The following is a 22,376-nucleotide window of genomic DNA, read 5'->3' on the forward strand; positions in this document are numbered from 1 at the left end:
CTTTTATGTTGACGCTTTTCATTGCCTCAAAAGGATCACAACTCTCTTCTGTTTTCTCTAACAAAGCGCTGGCATATTTCCTCCTGTAATGTTGCTTTAAAGACTCAATAACACCCTTTTCCACTGGTTGCATTATTGAAGTCACACGGTGGAGGGGGCAAAAACATAGCTTTTATGTCACCTTTTTGAACTTAACACTCAGAGGGGTGGCTTGTGGTGTTTTCTAGCAGTACAATTGCATATAGTGGTAGATTTTTTGATTTCAAGTATTTTTAACAGTCACAACAAATGCATCAATAAACTGTTCTTTAAACAAATTACTATATCATTTACCCAAGCACAGTTTTTAGCTTTGTAATAATCAGGAAGTGCCGACATGTTTATGTTTCTGAAGGAGCTTGACTCAAAGTGTTGGACACGTTGTTACAGGAGTAAAATCGATTGATAATGCTGGCATGCTGTTCAGTGTGAAGTGCAGATGGACAGTCAGATAATCCAAGGAGTAGGTTAATCAAAGATAGATAACAGAGGTTCTACTGTACTTCCATCGCATATTATCCCTCTCTTGGTAGTATGTTTTAGTGAAAACATTTCCTGTGTTACTTTCCTAATTTTTTTGACAAAGTAAAACAGCCACTACTTTATGTCAAAAACATTTGTTGACTGATACTGCCAGTTAGTATAGTCACTGAATATGGAAATTTCACTCTTTGATGTTTCTATATATGACAAAAATAGTGTTAAAACTATGAGAGACAAAATGGTGCTTATTTATCAATCATCACAGCTGTGTCAATAGCAATAGTGCATGTATTTGAACATATAAAATATACACAAAATACTGGGATTTTGGAATTATATTTAGGTTAAGTAAACTTATGACTCTATGTACAGTTTCTTGAAGTTCAGTTTCCCTGTATGTGTGTCCCTCTAAATTTAATCTAATGCCAGGATCTTCCAGTTGATCAAATACCATGAGATCATGTAATTATCAATTTCAGATATGATAACTAGTGCAGCATTTATGGAAATATATTGCATTTCAAACAATATTTTAAACTTAAAAAAATTAATACTAATGGTTATGAGCTAGAAAAATGTTTAATGAAATACTCACTTGTGTAACATTTGGCATCTGAGCAACATCTTCAGATGTAACATCCTCTTCATGGTCATCAACTACCCCTGAATCATCTAATGATGATTCTCGATTGTTACTATCACTGTTGTTACTGCTAGGATGTCTACTTGCATGTAGTTGAGCTCTGAGAGGAGGACCTGAACAAAAACAAAGTCTCATAAAAGAAAAGAATAGGGATAAAGTGTTGAGATCCATTTGTAAGATTAGCACTTCAGAAAGCTTAACATAAAAAAAGTTTGTGTTTGTCCCTGACATTACTCTGACTTTATATAATTGCACTGCTATTGTAGCATTACAAGATGATAAAGGCACTAAAATATTTACACACACACACACACACACACACACACACACACACACACACACACACACACAAAATTAGTTGAGAAGATAGTACGAAGAAGTGTAAAATTATTGCTTAAGAAGAAACATGAACTGAACTGCTGAGCAAGGATAAATTTAGTGGATTGCAAAATTGATGGAGTATGATTTAAGGTCACCATGGAAAAACTGAGCACACTATGGGAATACACATCACATGTACATTTAGATCTGTATTATCCCATAGTAAAGTTACAGCACTATTTGTGCAGATTTTTTTACACTATTCTACTGTGACATTACCGTCACATGTTGCTGTGTGGTATTGTTTAATTCATTATGAATACTAAACCCATGTGCTTGGGAGAAAAGCTTTGTGTTTCTCATGATGGGACAGTGCACTGATGGTGTGGTCTCAGGGCCCTGTTCTCAGCAGAAAAACAGTTAGTGAATCTCATTAGAAGAGGTGTGCCTCCTCAAGGAGACAGGCAGTTTTCATGAAAGTAATGCTGCTGCCTGCTTCATGCTATTGTAGACAGAACTGATGCCTTGGCCTAGCTGTGGGCACGGGGTGCCATGCCTCTACACCTGTCCCTTGAGAGCAACTCAGTTTGACATTTTTGCCATTCTGCACAAACCTCAAGGGCTGAGAAGGCACAGCGCTGTGAGGCTAGCATGAGAATAATGGTTGCTTTCACTCCAAAATTTTTGTTTTCCAATCAAATTAAGCCACCCCACCACTGCACTTGGTGTGAGGGGCCTGACCAATTGAAGAAACACTGCTCCATGCTGACACCATCCTCACCTTTATTAATGAATTTTCCATGCCAAGAGTGGGAATTTCCACTGTATTTCCGTGTCCCCCCCCCCCCGAAATAAGCAATATTCTTGTCTATCACATTGGCAACAGCTTGGAACAGAGAGACATTGGTCTCAGGGCTGTCACTGACAGGGAATCATTTTTGGCCACCATCTGCTGCTGATTGGTGCATGCTAGCCGATTTGGAGAAATGCAAGTGTCACAGATTGTGGTAATATGATCTGTATTCTAAGCACCTGTTACTGGCTTACTTTGGAATGCAACTTGTATTGCTTGATTTGGCTATAATTTGTGGCATCTTGTTGTATCATTAACTTTCATTTTCCAAGCTGCCCATACACTTTCTTCATACAGTCTTCCATATTTCTTGATACCTCTCCATAGTGCTAATCATTTTGAAATTTGATTTGTGTTTTAAGGAACTTCACTCTCTGTTAATTTTACTGTGATTTATGTCAATCATTAGTGCAAATAAATAACTGTTTAACCTCAGTCTTGACGAAGATTTTAAGAGCACTTACTGTCCTACACCTTTTCAATTGTCCACTAACGATGAATAAAACCTTTTGTACACCCGATTTGTAGGTCTCACTGTGGCAGTGTTTCCACTGTCTACAGTTGTGGAGCTCAATGATCAGTTATGTTAAGAATTGAGAGACAAGAACAAGCATCACACTCACTCATCTTGTTATGATCAAAGATTTGTGTTATAACAAGCGCTGCACTTATGCTCCTTGAGCCAGATCTGAGACACATCAGACACAATTTTCGCTACAATCATTATACTCACACAGTATGATGTAATAATTTACTCAAATGTGGAAAATTACTCTTACATACAGCTTAGTACAACACCTTATTGCTAGGAGAGGAGTGTTGCTTTCATTGTAATTCACGTTAGCTCCAAGTTATACAGGCATTTATGGATAAGCCACTGCTTAAGTCACTTAAAAAAAAAGTAGTTCCAGTTCCTTTCACAAACTGAGGTGACTCTAGAGTCCATTAATAGTGCTTTGTAGGCTCCATGAAAACTTTTTGAAGTTTGTTCCAAAAGCCAATATCCAGATTCTCTTTGGTTCTGTGCGATGATATTTAGCAGTTTAGCTCGCAGCAATTGGTGGCTTAACACCAAACCATATTCTCAACATCAAAGGCAATTTACTGTTGTATAACCATTTGTATGTGCATCTTGGTGTTATAATAGTCACAAATCGTCATATACTAACATTTCTTCTTGTTTCATTCACTTGTGGAATGACGATTTATTCCCCTCCTCCTCCCCTCCCAACCCCACTATGAATTGTCACCTTCCCAAGGTGGTGTGGCTTAATTGTTTCAATGGTACACCACAACAGACGTGTATCTGTGGACAGGCCAGACAACTCTGTGGTTCCTGAAAGGAGCAGCAGGTTTTTCAGTAGTTGCAGCAACAATAATCTGGATGACTGACTGATCTGGCCTCGTAACATTATCCAACGTGCCTTGTTATTTTTGTACTATAAATGGCTGAAATAAAGTGTAACTAAAACCTTTACTTTTCCTGAAACCATGCAACTCTATTGTATGGCGTAATGATAATGACAGCCACTTGGGTAAAAGATTCCAGAGGTAAAATAGTCATCCAATCAGATCTCCAGGTGAGGACTACTCAGGAAGATGCTGTCATCATGAAAAAAATAAATAAATAAAATAAAATAAAATAAACAACCACCCTGGCATTCCAAGGGTCGGAAAGTGGAATGTTAGATCCTTGACCGGATAGCATTCTAAGGGTCGGACTGGAGATGTTAGATCCCTTAACCAGTTAGCTAGAGAGATTGGTTGAAGTTAAAGTGGGAATTAGCAAAGTTCAGCAGCAGGAAGCACAGTGCTTCTGATCAGGTGAGTGCATAGCTTTAAATACAAACTCACACAGAGGTAATGCAGGAGTGGGTCTAATAATTGGTAAGAAAATAGGAATGTGGTTAAATGAAAGTGACCTGGAGACAGTGGAATGTTTCGTATAGATTATAGAGCGATGAGTCAAATATTCTGAAACAAGATTTTAAGCTGCAAAACATTTCCAGGGGAAGACAATGACTCTGACTATAGATTATTGGTTATTAATTGCAGCTTAAAATTGAAGAAACTGGTGAAAGATGGGTAGTTAATGAGATGTAACCTAGATAAATAGGAAAGAACTAAACTGATGAGGATTTGAAAGGGAGCATTAGGCAATGATTGACTGAAACAAGGGAAAGGAATAGAAAAGAAGACTAATGGTTAGCTTTGAGAGACAAAATAGTGAAGGCAACAGAGGATTAAATAACCAAAAAGACAAGGGCCATTAGAAATCCTTGGATAAAATGGGAGATACAGAATTTAATTGACACTAGGAGAAAATATAAAAATGCAGAAAATGAACCATGTGAAATGGAATGCAAACACTTAAATATTGAGGCTGACTGAAAATGCAAAATGGCTATAAAGGAACAGTTCAAGGACAAATGCGAGGCTGCAAAAGCACACATAATTAGAGAAAAGATAGAATACCACCTGCAAATTAAGGCTGTCTTTGGAAAAAACAGTATTGGGCACATGAATGTCAAGAGCTCAGATGGCATATGTACTAAGCAAAGAAGCAGAAACTGAAAGCTGGAATAAATGTTTAGAAGGACTATATAAGGGATATGAAACTGAAGACAATGTTATAGAAAGTGAGGAGGAAGTAGATGAAGACAAGATGCAAGATGTTGTAAGTTATTGTGAGAAGAAATTGATAGGGCACTGAAAGACTCAAGTCAAAACAAGGCCCCTGGAGTGGACGACATTCCATCAGAATTATAGAGATTCTTGAACAGGCAGCTATGATAAAACTATTTTATCATACAAGAGCAAAATGGCTCTGAGCACTATGGGACTCAACTGCTGAGGTCATTAGTTTATCATACAAGATATGCGGGATAAGCAAAATACTCTCGGACTGCATGGAGTATGTAGTGATTCCAATTCCAAAGAAGGCAGGTTCTGAAGGGTGTAAATATTACAGATCAATCAATTTAATAGGTAATGGTTGCAAAATATTGACACGGATTTTTACAAAAGAATGAGAAATCTGGCAATAACTGATCTTGAGAAAGATCGTTTGGGTTCCTGAGAAATGTAAGAACACAAGGCAATACTGTCCCACTGACTAATCTAAGAGGATAGGTTGAAGACAGGTAGCCTATGTTTACGGTATCTGTAGATTCGAAAACAGCTTTTGGCAATGATGCCTGGAACACACACACTTTGTGATTCTGAAGGTGTCAGAAATAAATTACTGGGAGCGAAAGTTTATCTCCAACAACATTGCCACAAAACCAGATTGCAGTTATAACAGTCAAAGTACGCAAAAGAGAGAGGCAGTAGCTGCAGAGGGAGTGTGACAGTTTTGTAGTCTATACCCAGTTTCATTCAATCTTCTGTACATTGATCACACAACTAATGAGGTACCATACTGAGTAAAATTGTGGAAAAAAGAAATTTTTCGCACAACTTAAGATAAAAGTTATGCATTGCCGCCTCCCCCCCCCCCCCCCCCTTGCATCTTTAAATATGACATGGACATAAACATCAGACTTCGTTACCAGTCAATCTGTTACCACTACCAGATTTTCTGCCTCCACATTCATTGCCTGCGCCAACTCAACCAAATTGTCACCTTCAAACCTAACTTAGTCCGCAGGCTGCGCTACGTATCAGTTTGTGAATACGAGCAAGTTTTCAGTGGAAAGGGGGGGGGGGGGGGGGAGGGAGGGTCCAATTCGTAACTTTGGCACAATTGGAATAAGAAGGATTGAATTGATAGGGTGCATCCTGAGGCACTAACGAATTGGCAATTTGATAATAGAGGATAACGTGGAAGGATTAAAATTTTAGAGGGAAACCAAGGCTTAAATAGAATAAGCGAATGTAGGTTGTAATAGTTTTACTAGCACAGAAGAGACTATGTGGGGCGCTGTATAAGACCAGTCTTCGGATTAAAGGCCACAACAAAATTAAATGATGGAAGAATGACTGTTTATATGCACGTGTGTGGCTCTTGTTAGTCTTATTATGTCTTCGCAGTCATTATGGAGCCATGTTCAGGTAATTGACAAATATTCACAATTTCATCCTGAACCTCAATTTTCCAAACGAATGTATCTGCTGAAATTCCAACCCAGACCGCTCGGGATGGATAAAAGCTGCCGTATACAGCACAAAACATGACCACTGTAGAACTGACGAATTTTAAGTAAAGATACCGCACTGTCTTTACTGTCAGTTACAAAAAAATCTTACCCCCAAAAGGGTCAGAAGGGTTTCTGGTTTGCAAACTCGGAACACCACGATAAACATTTTAAGACTGAAATTTCTCATCAGGCAGACACTCAAAGAAAAACGTCCAATTTCTCGTGAATACATACTTTTAGGTAGAAGATTCCTAAAATAAATTATCTGGACATTTACGAACGTCTCTTCGCTACCTAATTATCACTCTAACAGAGTACAAGAAGGCGAAGTTACAATCATCAGAGCTAATACTCTGACATAAACAATCTGTTAATTACGAAAATACTGAACACAGCACACTGAAATAATATGTAACATCCAATACCCAACAATAGCCACTACATGCCATTGCACACAACACAGTGCATCACAGTTTTACCTCCAATGTTGGTAATGGTCCGCCATGAAACGTGTGATGTCTGAACGTCGACCGAGTAACAACGTCTACTGATTCAGGAATTCGGTTAGCTAGTTCAGTAGTTATTTAGGGACACCCCTCATCTAAGTACCTCAGACCCAGAGATATATTTCTTAGTTATCATACTTTTAACTTGTAAGCCACTGACGTTGCCTCCTTCCCCTCCACCGCCAGCCAAATCTTGTACCATGAGAATTCTTTATGGATTGAACGTAGACTTCATGAGCTCGATATTACATTAGATAACTATGTTGAGGAAAAACATCCGCCAACTGAAATAGCATCCTGTTCCGTTTACCAGACAGACCCATCAACTCAAAATCAGTTTGAGGAAAGACGCCACATAAAGATGCCACACCCAGGCAGGAATGCACTGTAGGTTACGGTAATAGATCAAATGAAAGTGTGACTGAAGTTGATTTCTCGCCCCAGTAAATTCCTTCGAAGTATGTAGGCCTAGTATCAGTCACCAGTGCGTTTGCAACAGTTTTTACCATTCACTTTCCACCATTTTTTGTTATCTTGCAAACTTCTAACTCGTAACAGCGACTGAAAATCCAACAAAACTCCGTCCAATCTCACAATCGTAGATGAAATTATTAGTGATGAGGGGACGAAGACATTTAAGAGAATTGTTATCACCGATGAAAAAAGCACCTGCAAAGAAAATGACTACCGACAGCCACGTAGAAATGAGGCTCAATGAAAAACGGTGAGACAGGCACAGCATAAGCAAAACGTTCACGTTCGAATTTGGACTGTTGTGTGTGTCGTTTTCTCAAATGTGTCCTAGGTCTCACTGGAAGAAAGAGCGAACAGTAAGATTCTACGAAACGATTTTAGCCGCCTGCGCGCATTCAACGGCGCCAGAACTGCTCTCAGACAACCATTGTCTCATTCAGAATAATAATGCCCCCACTCTCATGCTTGTAAATCTCCATTACGGGTTTGGAGAGCATCTCTATGAAATAACACTTTCCCTGAACTGTCAGATTTGAGTATTACAGGCCAATGTCGTTTGCATTAGGAAAAAGTATGAAATCCTACTGACAGTTCTTCAGAATTTATAAGAACCGCTGCTTAATGAATTCGGAAAACATCGGCCGTACTAAACCAAGTTAGCACTTTTCTCACGTGGGATCCTGAAAGTTATGGCTCAAGGCGATCAGGTGCATACAGTATTTCTTGACTCCCAAAAAGTATTTGACCCACCACCACACCAACGTTTATTCATGGAAGATACGATCATAGGGGTGACGTATTAAAAGGTATTTGTGAGTGGGCTGAGGATTTATCGGTAGGGAGGACGCAGCTTGTACCGGTAATCTTGGATAGAGAGTCACCGAAATATGTGGGAGGAACTTCAGTCATGCCCGAGGGAAGTGTTCACGGTGTATGCGAATGGTCTGGCAGGAAATGCTAGTAGTAACCTCAGACTTTTCACAGATGGTGCAGTTATTTGACATGAACTGGGAATGGGAAAAACTGCACAATTACCAAGTGATAAGACTTCAAAGTGATACATAGTTTAGCAAGTTGCTGTAAATCTTCAGAAATGTAAAACTGCAGCACTCGCTTTCGAAATTATCTCTCACAACAAACATTAGTGTTTACATAAGTGGTTTCATTGTTCGGATACCTGAATAACGTGCTCGGTCTAAAAAAGGAGATTTTTTGCAAAACTCGTGTGACACATCCTAGAATATTGCTAAATGTGGGTACTGACGTACACAAAGAAGGCAGTATAAATGGCCAGGGTTCGTTTGACCGAAATGCTGAAAAACGTGAGCTTAAAGGTAGATGTCAAATATCTCGCGAAAACCTACTTACAAAGTTCCAAGAAACAGTTTTAGGTATAGAATTTAGGAATACATTACATCCCGATCGGTTTGTTCAGCGAGGGGTATGGGAGAACATATTCCACACCCTTCCTTCAGTCCCGTAATAAATAAACAAAAATAATAAAATTATGTTCTCAAACTGAATTCGCATCCTGCCGTTTTACACACGCAGGCGTATCTAGTAGCAAGTACGCTATCTGGTCAAAAGTATTCGGACTGCCATACTTAATGCAGAACTGACCAACAGATGTCACGAGATCGGACGTGGCTGTATAAGAGAAGGCAGGGTGTACTGTGCAGACATGTGAAGGATGGGCACCTCCTTCCGGATGAGCAGCTCGGTTTCCGGAGGGGACACTCGACCCAACAGCAGCTCCTAAGGTTGGTTGTACAGGCAAAGGAAGCGCTGGAACGTAGGGAGTACGTTGAGGTGGTACTCCTCGACGTGTCCAAGGCATTCGACAGTGTGTGGCTTAACAGCCTCCTGGACGAGCTTCTTGTATTGGGGGTACCAGTGTCACACGTCCGCCTACCTACGTGATCGCGCCTTCCACGTTCGAGCGGACGGTTTCAAATCCACAGCAGACCGAACCCGGACGCGAGTGCCGCAGGGGTCCGTTCTCGGCCCCCTGCTGTTCACACTGTATACCTCTGAAACGCCGAACACTCCCAGAGTGGAGCTTGCGCTTTACGCAGACGACACTGTGCTCTCTGCGCGCAGCCTCAGCGCCCACATAATGAGGCGTCGTCTGCAAGAAGCCTGCGACAACCTTGGATTCTGCGTGACCAAATGACGACTCAAAATGAATGCGGCTAAAAGACAAGTCCTGGTCATCACCAGGAAACAGCTTCCTGAGGGTTTAGTACCGCTTCGTATCATGGGAAATACCTCTGTGTGACCCTAATCGACACATGACCTGGGGACCTGACGTCCGCGAAGTAAAAGGAAAAGCGTTGGATCGTCTACACACGCTTTATCCAATCTTAAATCCAACTACGACGCCATCCACTCAGTGTGGATTAACACTACATCTGCACTTATTAGGCCCGTTACAGAGTGTGCTTCTGTGGTGTGGGGCAATGCTGCCAACACCCACGTTGAAAAACTACAGAAAGTGCAGAACAAAGCTCTTCGCCTTGCCCTGCACCTACCCAGACGCTCCACCATTAGGGAGCTTCACAAGCAGGGTGGCGTTCCAATGTTAAAGGACCGCCAATTCCATGAAGAGGAGCAGCGGTGTGAAAACCCATTAATCGCCAATCTGCGCAACCAGATACATTGGTGCCCGACTACATGGTTGTCGAACCTATTGCGTGTATAGAGCGCGAAGTAAGAGTGATATGTTAATAAAAAAAGAATGACGCACAGTACAGACACACCGGAAAGAGAAGTGTAAAAAACCAAACAAAGAGAGTAGATAAATAGGGAAGGCACTACAAGTTCCAGAACTACGAAAGAAACGAAAACAAGAGATGTTCAAAAGTCAAGTGAGTGAGTGTGTTGTCAGTAGAAAAGCAGTAGCAGCAAAATGAGTCGCTCGGGATATATCAGTTCAAAAATGGTTCAAATGGCTCTGAGCACTATGGGACTTAACATCTGAGGTCATCAGTCCCCTAGAACTTAGAACTACTTAAACCTAACTAACCTAAGGACATCACACACATCCATGCCCCAGGCAGGATTCGAACCCGCGACCGTAGCGGTCACGCGGTTCCAGACTGAAGCGCCTAGAACCGCACGGTCACACCGGCCGGCGATATATAAGTGATTTCGGTCGTGGACTGTTGGATGTCACGTGCTAAACAGATCCATCTGGGACATTACAACGATTTTAAATCTGTGCAGGTCGATTGTTGGTGATTTGAGTACGAAGTGGTAACGTGCAGAAACAACCATAGTTCAACCAAGACCGCAGTCCTCATGTACTGATGAACAGGTAAAGTATTGCAAAGGGCGGCTGGAGAAAATCGCATGAAATCAGGGGAAGGAGTTACTCATGACTTACAAACTGCTACCAGCAGCCCGGCTAGCTGAATAACTGCATGTAGAATGTTGAAGAGTGTGGGGTACAGTGGTTGAGCACTTCTCATAAGCCACACATTTCTGTAAACAATGGGGATGGATATCTACAATTTTATGGCATTGCGTACAGCAGGAGAACAGTTCGTAGACGATGATTCTTTGCATCAGCATGACAATACACCCTGCCATAAGGCAACATTTGTGAGGCAATGGTTTGTGGGTAGTAAAATTTCTCAACTGGACTGGCCTGCCCAATGGCAGAAAACACTTGTGGGATACGTCAGAACGTTGATTTCGCTCCAGACGTCGGCTTCCAATATCACTACCCTCTCTGGTTACGGCTATTGAGGAAGAGTGGGCTGCCATTCCTCCAAAGGCATTCATACACCTCACTGAAAGGGTCCCCAGCAGCGTTCAGGAGAAGGAGGTACACACCCTATATTAATGCCCACAAATAGTGTCTGGATACTTTTGGTCAGATTGTGTAAATTCCCAGATCAGTCTCTAGCGTGGGTACATGTATCTTGTTGAGATCGCCTTTCAAGTTTTCACAAACGTCTACTAGATGGCGCTGTTGGTATGTACCATTAGTATGTTTTCAAAATTTGTCATTTATTAATGGCAGCTTTGAAATTTGCGAAGTTATTTATAGAGAACGCGGAAAGAAACATTGATGTGATAAAATAGAGGCTACTCGAGATGGTTTTCGCTGGATTTCTTTTTACTACTTTGGTAACGACCTAAGTCAGCAACACCTCAAATGGCTTCGTTCAACTTCGGTTAGTCACCTATAGAAATGTCTGTTTACAGCTGGTTTGCAGGATTTCGTTGTAGTCGTGCTTTTGTCAGCGATGATCTTCGCGAAGGCTGCCGAGAAAAAATGGAAAGCAAAAACATCGATGCTGCATCCAGCATCATTGAAGAGAAAGTGGAGGCATACTTAGATGTATCTAAAACTGCGGAAATGATCTGTTGCCGAAGAATTCCGCACAGTTCGGCAGGAACTCAGAAATAGGCTCGTCTAAACTGGCGTAAGGAAATAATCATAAAATTCGACCGAGGTAATGCAAAACCCGTGTAACAACGTCGTAACAGGAGACTAAATTTGGATCTGTTCTACGAGCCGGTAACTAAGGGGGATAAGCTATTTAGTTGTTTCAAGATAAATAGAGACAAACAAAACTGATTCGTTAGCGAAGCACTTTCAAGTAAATTGTCGCTTGTTTCTTTACTTACACTGGACACATCACGACCATTGCTAATTTTGGAAACCGAACTACAGTTTCCAGAATGAGATTTTCACTCTGCAGCGGAGTGTGCGCTGATATGAAACTTCCTGGCAGACTCGACTCGAACTCGGTCCGTCACACAGTTTTAATCTGCTAAGACGTTTCATATCAGCGCACACTCCGCTGCAGAGTGAAAATCTCATTCTGGAAACATCGTCCAGGCTCTGGCTAAGCCACGTCTCCGCAATATCCTTTCTTTCAGGAGTGCTAGTTCCGCAAGGTTAGCAGAAGAACTTCTGTAAAGTTTGGAAGGTAGGAGACGAGATACTGGCAGAAGTAAAGTTGTGAGAACGGGGCGTAAGTCGTGCTTGGGTAGCTCAGATGGTAGAGCACTTGCCCGAGAAAGGCAGTAGGTCCCGAGTTCGAGTCTCGGTCCGGCGGACAGTTTTAATCTGCCAGAAAGTTTCGAAGTACAGCTAATCCTCAGTTATAGACAACTATTTGTGTGCCACAATTCATCGATGAAATCGGGAGAGACAGGCGAAAATGTCGCATCATATGTCATCAAGATAATGCCAACTATCACGTAGATCGTCAAAGAGCTTACCAATATCCGTCCCCCCTCCCCCCCCCCCCCCCCACGCACCCTCTCCCAAAACTGATTTAGCAATGCCAGGGTATTTATCTACTGCGATTTTCTATAAGTCCAATTGCTCCTCCCTCTGCCCATCTCCTCTTGCCTCCTGTCTGTCCATCCATCATCTCCTTCCGCCTCTCTCTATCACCCCCTCCTCCCTCATCTCTCTACCGATCCCCTCTCTCTTCATCCACCTCTCCTCCCTTTATCCATTCCCCCGTCCCCGTCCACCACTTTCACCCCTCCCTCTCCCTGTCCATGTCCACCACTCTCGCCTGTAGGTGGCATTTCTTTTAATCTTAGGCCGACACATTCGTTGTTCTTGTGGTTTGAATTACACAGTCAGGCACACAAAAGCACTGAAGGTCTGAACTGTTTTTGCTAATCGCTGTGTTAAACATTTAAACCGCGTGATTCTTGTTTCAAATCTCATTGGACAGTCGCTCTCTCTGCCCCATCAGTCGAGCTGCAGTGGTCTTGTTCGTACGCAAAGCGAAAATTTTTGAATTTGCTTCGCGTTCTGCAGAGAAACATATGCGTGAAAAATCGTTAAGAAGTAGCGAGAAACAGACTGTACACGATGGCGCAGATGAAAGCAGCCAGTATAAGTATAAAGGAAACGCAATAAAATTGCAGAAACGAAGAGGTGAAATAGACTTAACATTCATTTATAATGAAAAATACATGTATAGAAGATGCTGAAAGTGACCCCATGCAACATCAATACACAGCTGTGCACGTCTAAGCATATACAGATACACCCGGAGTAAAGGTCAGATATCGATGGCAGGAACTTCACGGCTGATGATGTCGTTCAGTTCCTATTTTGTATGTGGATTTGCTTTATAGACCTTGCTCTTCAAGTATCCTCACAGAAAAAAAAAATCGTGTGTTGTTAGATCTGGCGAATGTGGTGTTCATAAATGTCTGTTGACAGTTCGTTCCTTAGTGAAGGCATCATGGACTCATTCCAGGGATACGTTGGATGTCTGGTATGTTGCCCCATCTTGCCCGAATAAGCATTATTGTCTTTCATTTTCAGTGAGCAGAGCACAAAATGCACCAAAAATTACCATATATGCAACCGTGTTGAGGGTAGTGTCAAAAAATATCTGTCCAATAATGCGCGTTCCTGTTACATCGCACCAAACCCCGATTTTTCCATCATGGAGTGGTTACTGACACACAATGTTACGGTTCTCCGTATCCCAATACCTCGTGTTCTGTCAAGTCACATGGCCGGAAAGATGAAACCATGCTTCATCATTCATGATGTAATGAAAAGAGCCTAACAAACCATTGTTGATGGTATTCAAAAGTCACGTTTCTTTATCCTCCCCTAGCTGTTGCACAACCGTCACAGGGTAGGGCTCCAAATTCAGACTTTTCAACGTGTGCTGGCAACTGCCCCTACTTACATGCGCCGGCCAGTGTGGCCGAGCGGTTCTAGGCGCTTCACACACATCCATGCCTCGGGCATGGATGTGTGTGATGTCCTTAGGTTAGTTAGGTTTAAGTAGTTCTAAGTTCTAGGGGACTGATGGCCTCAGATGTTAAGTCCCATAGTGCTCAGAGCCAATTGAACCATTTTTTTACTTACATGCGCCTGTTGAGCTAATTTACATGTAGACTTCTTTGGACTCTGAATAATTTTTCGGCGAATGTCTGCAATAACCTCTGGTATCCGAACTGAAGGAATTATTTGTCGTTTTACATTTTGCACAGATTTGTAGGTGCGCCATTTTTTATTGCTCTCTTTGCTGGTAGTCCTGTATTTAGATACTTGACCCCGAAAATTTCGCGAGTTTCCTTAATCAACCTGTTTTCACACATGCTTCCACAATTTAAATTCTTTCTTCTATCGAGAAAATCATTTTCCAGATCGTAAAGAGAACGTCTAACTTCACTGATGAAATAAACTGAAATGCTGACAGAAGAATACCAACAATCGATTAGAGCATAAAACTGTCCATCGCTGTAGCTGTTTATTTCAGAAGTTGAAGTATTGCATTCGGATTCAGTGGGGAGGCGGGCTAATTTTCAGTGCACCACTCCGTACTTGATAAATTCTTAGAAAACACATTCGTCGCTGCTCTGCGCGGAAAGAAAAACAGAACGCAGTTTCACTGTCTGTTTCTGGCAAGGTAAGAAAAAGACAAACTTATGTGCTGGAGAATGTTCACGACTTTAGAAAAGGTGCCTTCTGGTCGAAAGTGTATGCTTTTTCCCTCCGGAAATGAAGTGCCTACAGTGAATGTATCTTCCTACAAATTTACAAGTTGCACTGTTTGTCTGCTTTTGTCGTCTTTACAAACCACATACACAAAGTAACCGCCGATTTGCTGCTCGGCTCATGTATTTGTTTGCTTTTTTTTTTTTGTATTTTTGAGTCATCAGTTTTCTGACTGGTTTGGTGCAGCCCCCCACCAGTTTCTCTCCTGTGCCAACCTCTTCACCTCAGAGTAGCACTTGCAACCTACGTCCTCAATTATTTGCTGGATGTATTCCAATCTCTGTCTTCCTCTACAGCTTTTGCCCTCTACAGCTCCCTCTAGTACCTTGGAAGTCATTCACTGATGTCTTAACAAATGCCCTATCACCCTGTCCCTTCTCCTTGTCACTGTTTTCCACATATTCTTTTCCCCCCCGATTCTGCGCAGAACCTCCTCATTCCTTATCTTATCAGTGCATCTAATTTTCAACATTCGTCTATAGCACCACTCCTCAAATGCTTCGATTCTCTTCTGTTCTGGTTTTCCCACAGTCCGTGTTTCGCTACCATACAATGTTGTACTCCAAACGTACATTCTCAGAAATTTCTTCGTCAAATTAAGGCTTATGTTTGACACTAGTAGACTTCTCTTGGCGAGGAATGCCCTTTTTGCCAGTGCCAGTTTGTTTTTGATGTCCTCCTTTCTCGGGTCCCCTCCTCAATACACCTGCTCTAACAACAGCTCAAAAATTTTCTAGTGCCCTTTTCAGACATTTCCGAACATCGCAAAAATTGTCCAGTTTATACTAAATACTAGCGGAGAAACGGGGCGAGAGCCAGGCGTTTATTTATAGCTGGGCGCCACGCTCATACCACGCAGTGTCTGGCCTTATCCTATCGTTTATGACGCCATACCTCCTGAATTGTGTGCCGTACAATGATATAATTTTGAAAGCACGTTCAGCTTCATATGAGGGTAGGGCTATTGTCTGCAAATTGTTTTGCGAATAGAGTTAGTAGCCACGAAGTAATAAATTTAAAAGTCAATCAAGGTGCAGCAGTTTTTCATGCGTCTCATTGCCTATGACGTCATATCTCTTGAACCCTGGCCAACGATGAATACAGGGCTGAGCGCACGTCTGTCTCACGTCAGCAATGTAGTGTTCGTGGCCAGCGATGAATACTTATCAAAGCCCTCTGGTCGTATCTTTGCGCGCTTGGTAGGCAAGCTTTTAGAACTGATCTTTGATAAAAGCTAGAGCGAGGGCCGTTGTTTACATGTCGATTCTCTTCGTTTAGTGCATTTAAGCCATAAAAGGACGAAGTATATTTGGTGCGTTTCTACTACCTCAGTGATCATTGCAAAGTGCCAAGAATAAGAAATTCTACGTAAAGCATGCTGACTACAAAAACTGTAATAAGCGGTTAGAATCTTATAAAGAAGTTGTTGCACTGTGGATGATGGAAAGCTTGCCTATAAAAAGAAAGGATCTGGGAGGAGATGGAGATGTGAAAGCCAAGTATGTTCAAAGTTTATATAATTGAAAGATGTATTTATTTGTACTCTAAATAACCTAACGTAACTTTCATAAATGCTTCAATAGGTAATTTATATACTGGTTCACATGTTTCTGGAATAACCGTGCACTGTGGGATTCGAGTATTGTATTGTAAGCTGGAATAGCTTTCACCCGTTGCTAAAATACTTGACCTATCTATGAGACGATCTTTAGCAGAAATAGCGTTCATGATTCAAACACTCAAACATTGTACCAATTACGTATTTTTTGCATGATGCTTTGCCAGAATTTATTCTCAGATCAAGTACAAATATTTACATACGTATTTTATGCGGTGTTTCGGAAAATGGTACAGCAGAAATCTGTCCGATTTCAATAAACTATAAATCACTATCGCAGGGCAAGAGAGACAGAAGAACACGTATACAAACACCGCATAAAATATCTATGTGTATATTTTCTTATGACAGTGAGCATAAATTCTCGAAAAGCGTCGTATTAAGCATGAAAAAGCACATAACTAGTGCAGTGTTTCATTATTTAAATCATGAATGGCACGGTTGCAGGGTTTCCAGAAACAGCGGTTATGATGAATGAAATTAAGAAATGGAATTTCTTAAATGAATATCGTGTATGCAAATACGAGGGGCCACTTTCATTATGGCAAATTGAAACGTTTGTTCGCCCATTCTCAAATAATTTTCGTTGTTGTTTATGTTCTCGCACTGTAGCTCACGAAGCTGATTAACACTTTGACCTTCTCTTCTCGCTATCCACGGTTTCATCCACTATCGTTTCCATTTCGCTTTCTTCTCAAGCAGTGCAACATATGCTGTTGTAAACTGTCCGGCATCCATTCCCAAACAACTACGACGAAAAATTTTACGACCGTCTAACAGCGCCAAAGAAGTAGTTTGGTCAAAGAAATTCGACGACATCTTTGGCAAAGCATGCGTTTATGTGTCACACTGTGGTTTACACTACATAACTGACGTCACACAGACGTGCGCTTAGTCCTGTATTTATCGTTGGCCACGTCCTGAACTGTGGGTCGCACAATGATATAATATTTTAGGTACATTCATGGGCATACGTGGAGGCTGTCTGCGAAATTTATTGCAAATAGAGTTAGTAGTAAAGAAGTAATAAATTTAAACGTCTTGCGTTACGCTACAGTTTTTCACGCATTGTTTATGACGTCATATTTCCTGAACTATGTGTCGTACAATGATATACTAATTTTGCAAAAATGGCTCTGAGCACTATGGGACTTAACATCTATGGTCATCAGTCCCCTAGAACTTAGAACTACTTAAACCTAACTAATCTAAGGACATCACACACATCCATGCCCGAGGCAGGATTCGAACCTGCGACCGTAGCAGTCGCGCGGCTCCGGACTGAGCGCCTAGAACCGCTAGACCACCGCGGCCGGCATAATTTTGCATTTACATTCAGTGGTATGTGCGCATACTGTCTGTAAAAGAGTCGCTAATACAGGTAGTAGTAAGGAAGTAATAAAGCATAACGTCATGCATCATGCTGTACTTTTACTGCATAAACAGTGAAAAAAATAGTAGGCGATAAACTTTTTCCTTTTATCATTTTTAGTGGTTATCAGCGAGGAAAAAATTCGTAAAGGTTTCAAATTATGTGTAAAGTTTGCTGCAGTGCTCTCGTTCTTAAATACAGGAGAAGTAAAGTCTGGGAATTCACTCGTCGCTGGCTACACATCTTTTCCTCCCTTTGATAGGTAGATCGTTCTTAACCTTACAGCGATTGTCGCCTGACAGTATGGTGTGTGTGTGTGTGTGTACCAAGTTTCGTTGAAATCGGTCCGGTGGTTTGGGAGGAGATTTAATAATACTCCGTCAGTTTTTGTCCATGTTTACTTCATTTACGGCATCCGCAACGTGACGATTTACACCGATAAAAAACGATAAACTTAGTGAAACGGAGGAACTAATATGAGAAAATTTTTACACGTTAAGTTATACAATAAGAAGGGCTGTGGTGATCTCTATGCCTCCGGTGCCAGATAGCCATTCGTTCGAAAACAGGTGAAATGAATGCCTGTTTAGAAACGTTATTTATACTTCTCACTTTTAAAATTATCTCCTATGCTCACAACAAACACTGATGGTTTAATTTGTAGGATACGACGGAAGTGCACTCCGTCTGTCAAGGAGACTGCTTACTAAACACAGGTACGACAATTCTGAAATAATGCTCGACAAGATTATCAGTGGATCTTGACGTATACAAAAACGTATAACATGAATGATCACAGATTTATTTGATCCACGGACAGGCGTCACTGAAGTGCTCAAAACCTGAACTGCCAGGAAGTCTATCCCGCGAAAGCCTTTTTACCAAGTCCAACACAAATATTGTGGGATCTAAGAGAGAATATATATATATATATATATATATATATATATATATATATATATATATATATATATTTTCAAAGTTCTATTTTTTCCAAAGTATTATACAGCAAGAAAAGAGTTTTTGTGTGTTGGAATAAGCGACATGTTTATCCGTTACCACAGTGCAGGGTGAATTCAGAAAAAAATTCTCCTGACGTAATGGCGCGCCAACGAGGTTCACCGAAGCTAGAAGTTTTCTGTGTAATGTCAAAGCCGAACCTGTATGGGCCGTTTTTCTGCTGTGAGAAGACTGTGACAGGCACCTCTTACCTTGCTATGTTGCAGTTGTGATTGTTTCCACAGGTGACTGCCGATTCCGAGAATTTCATCTTGCAACAGGATGGGGCACCCTCTCATTGGAGCACAGACGATCTTCGCTATCTAAACGACGAACTACCGCGTCGCTGGACTAGGTGCAGTTGTTAAGATGATGTGTGACTGTTTTCTTCCCCTCCCCCCCCCCTTCCCCACCAGCCTCACCTCACCTCACCCCACCCCCCCTACCCCCTCTCACAGGTCGCCTGTGACTTTTTTATTTGGGGGTACATTAACGGCCATGTTGACGTACTCCCAGTACAGATGGGTCGAACTCGTTCATTTCACTCTTTGCCGTGAAGCGTTCAAATGAAGTAGTTCATTCACGAAGTGCGGAAGCCTGGCGAAGTTGCCCAGTTCGCCGCTCAGCCGCGGCTACGCTCGCTTCGCCTTGCTCGTACAATAAAGCTTCGTAATACTTCATAATTTTTCCAACAGATGGCCGAACTGTGCAGTATCGTGCACACAACGTTTTACGCTCTTACAGCGTCTGAGCTAACTTAAATAGAGCATGGTCGAAGGGGACAAAGGAAAGATAAACAGAGAAGCCTGTCACATATAAAAAAGGTATTACATTTAATCTTGCTCGACATTTTCTCGTGAAGCGCCCAAAAAAGTCTTTATCTGCCAAGTGAAACATTATTTGTTGTATTCATGGACTGAAAGCTAGGGTTACCAACGAAATGTAGTCCAATTTTATGTTCCTTTCAAAATTTAATTCAAAATAGAATGAGTATGTTTACCACTGTCACAAAGTCTATATATCTACGTTAAGTAATTATTCAGAAGTTTTCCTGTAGATTTTATTTTTGTTGAGAATAATAACCCTCCAGATTCAAAACGTAAACTGTCACCTGTAGTCATCGGTACGATTTCAGGTAAAATCTCTCTTTCAGTGTTATTAGCAAACCTTTTATTTTCATATTGGCTGTGCGTGCTGACACAGCCAGCCTCTTCGTTTGTATCTGTAATATTCATTTGTCCGCAAGCGCTGCCAACGGTAGGCTACCGGTAGACCCGAAGTGTAACAGAACTGCACAAATAGTCACGGGTAATGACGTCAGCACTGCAGGAAGCAGCTGACGCTGCCTTCCCCTCGCCCATCACCTCCCCAACTCCTCGCAAACCTATCGTTTCCCACAAACGCCGCGCGATTCGTCGACAGGCAGTAGAGGGGGGACTGAAGTGAAGGGAGAATGAGTGACGTAGCGCCGATGTAATGGGCGAGGGAGAGGGGAAGAGAGTGAGTGAACTAGAAAAAAGTGTGGAGTGTGTTATCTGTGAAGAGTCTGAAGTACCAGTTCATTGAAATTGAGTGGTTAGTTCACACTTCACTGGAGTGAAGTGTTCATTTGAACGACTCATTCACGAGCTCCCCATCACTAACTCCCAGTGCCAAGAACACTGGAGCAGCTAACAGAAACGCATCAGTGGTGCTGCCGTGACCCCAGACAGGATGTGTCTACGTACAGTATGGAACGGACTACCGCTTGGACGCGTGTCGTGGTGACCAGAGGGGGAGTCGCAGAACATCTGTAGAGTGAGTTTATGGTCTATTCATGCACCAAACACGTTAGTACATGTAATACTTTGGAAAACAAAGCTTTGAAAACGAATGACTCATTTGTAGCGGTCCTGTACAACAGCCTTCTACGCGTGGTTCCTGTAGGGATCGAGGAGACAAAATTAGATTGAATATAATGGTATTTAAGAAGTCATTATTCTCGCGCTCCGTACGCAAACTGAGTGGGAAACAATAGTATGTCATCCGATGGAAAGCTTCCTTTGCCATGTACTTCACACTGGTTTTGCAAGGTATGAACGTAGATGTAGGCGTACGTTGCAAAAGAAACCTCATAAACGAGAAGTACTCTATACAACAGCAAGGCTAGTGACCCTGAAGCCAATCACACATCAAATTCCAGTACTACCGGTGATGATCACTGCTCGAAACACAAACCAGCTTGATATCTTCGCTTGTCTTGATCTGGAGCAAGCAGTGAAGCTGAAGGGTAAATGCGCCGGTAACATTCTCCTCAGAATCGACGGCAAACCTACGGCAGTAACAATAGCTTAGGAAGATATTCCGATGTCACAAGCAGAGTACGAGAAGATAAAGTATATGTATTATTGATTAGGTAATTCTGTATGTAAAAGGAGGTGATAATGTAACAGTCATGGGGAAGACTTGTCCGATGTGACTGAGGAAGAAACATGAGTCGATAGGGAAGAGATAGGAGGTCCAATATTAGAATCAGAATTTAAAGAGGTCTGGAAGACTTAAGAATAAATAAGGCAGAAGGTATCGGTAACATTCCGTCTGAATTTCTCAAATGATTGGCAGAAATGGCAACAGAATGACTATTAACTTTGGTGAGTAGAATATATGACACTCGCAGTATACCATCAGACTTTCGGAAAAATATCATCCACACATTTCCGAAGACTGTAAGAACTGACAAGTGCGAGAATTATCACACAATCAGCTTAACAGCTAATGCGTCCAAGGTGCAGACAAGAATAATGTACAGAAGAATGGAAAATACAACGGAGAATCTGTTATATGACGATCAGTTTGGCTTTAGGAACGGCAAAGGCATCAGAGAGACAGTTCTGACGTTGCGGTTGATAATGGAAGCAAGAGTAAGGAAAAATCAAGACACTTTCATAAGATTTGTCCACCTGGAAAAAGTGTTCGACAATGTAAAATGGTGCAAGATATTTCAAATTTTGAGAAAAGTAGGGAGAGACAGTTCATATACAACATGTACAAGAGCTGAGAGGGAATAATAGGAGCGGAAAACCAAGACAAGAACGAAGTGCTCTGATTAAAAGGCGTGCAAGTTAGGGATGTAGTCTTACGCCATTACTGTTCAGTCTATACAATGAAGAAGCAATGACGGAAATAAAAGAATCGAATTAAAATTCAATACGAAAGGATATCAATGATAATATTCGCTTATGAAATTGCTATTCTCACTGAAAGTGAAGAAGAATTACAGGACTCGCTGAATGGAATGAACTGTCTGATGAGTAAAGAACATGGAATTAGAGTAAATCGAAGAAAGACGACAGTAATGAGAAGTAGCAGAAATGAGAACCGCGAGAAATTTATCATTATAACTAGCGATACGAAGTAGATGAATTTAATGAATCTTGACAGCTAGGCAA

The 22,376-nt window shown here is 41.5% G+C and overlaps 1 protein-coding gene across 1 annotated transcript in view; it reads right to left on the reverse strand.

The window, feature by feature from the left end:
- The window catches only part of LOC124798172 (sodium channel protein 60E-like), a 290,757-nt gene that overhangs the window by 182,422 nt on the left and 85,959 nt on the right, over positions 1-22,376 (reverse strand). The window contains exon 9 of the mRNA XM_047261456.1: positions 1,118-1,278. Within this exon, the coding sequence (XP_047117412.1) occupies positions 1,118-1,278 (161 nt within the window). The remainder of the gene's footprint in view (positions 1-1,117; positions 1,279-22,376) is intronic.

Source organism: Schistocerca piceifrons, chromosome 5, assembly GCF_021461385.2.
Source record: "Schistocerca piceifrons isolate TAMUIC-IGC-003096 chromosome 5, iqSchPice1.1, whole genome shotgun sequence".
NCBI lineage: Eukaryota > Metazoa > Arthropoda > Insecta > Orthoptera > Acrididae > Schistocerca > Schistocerca piceifrons.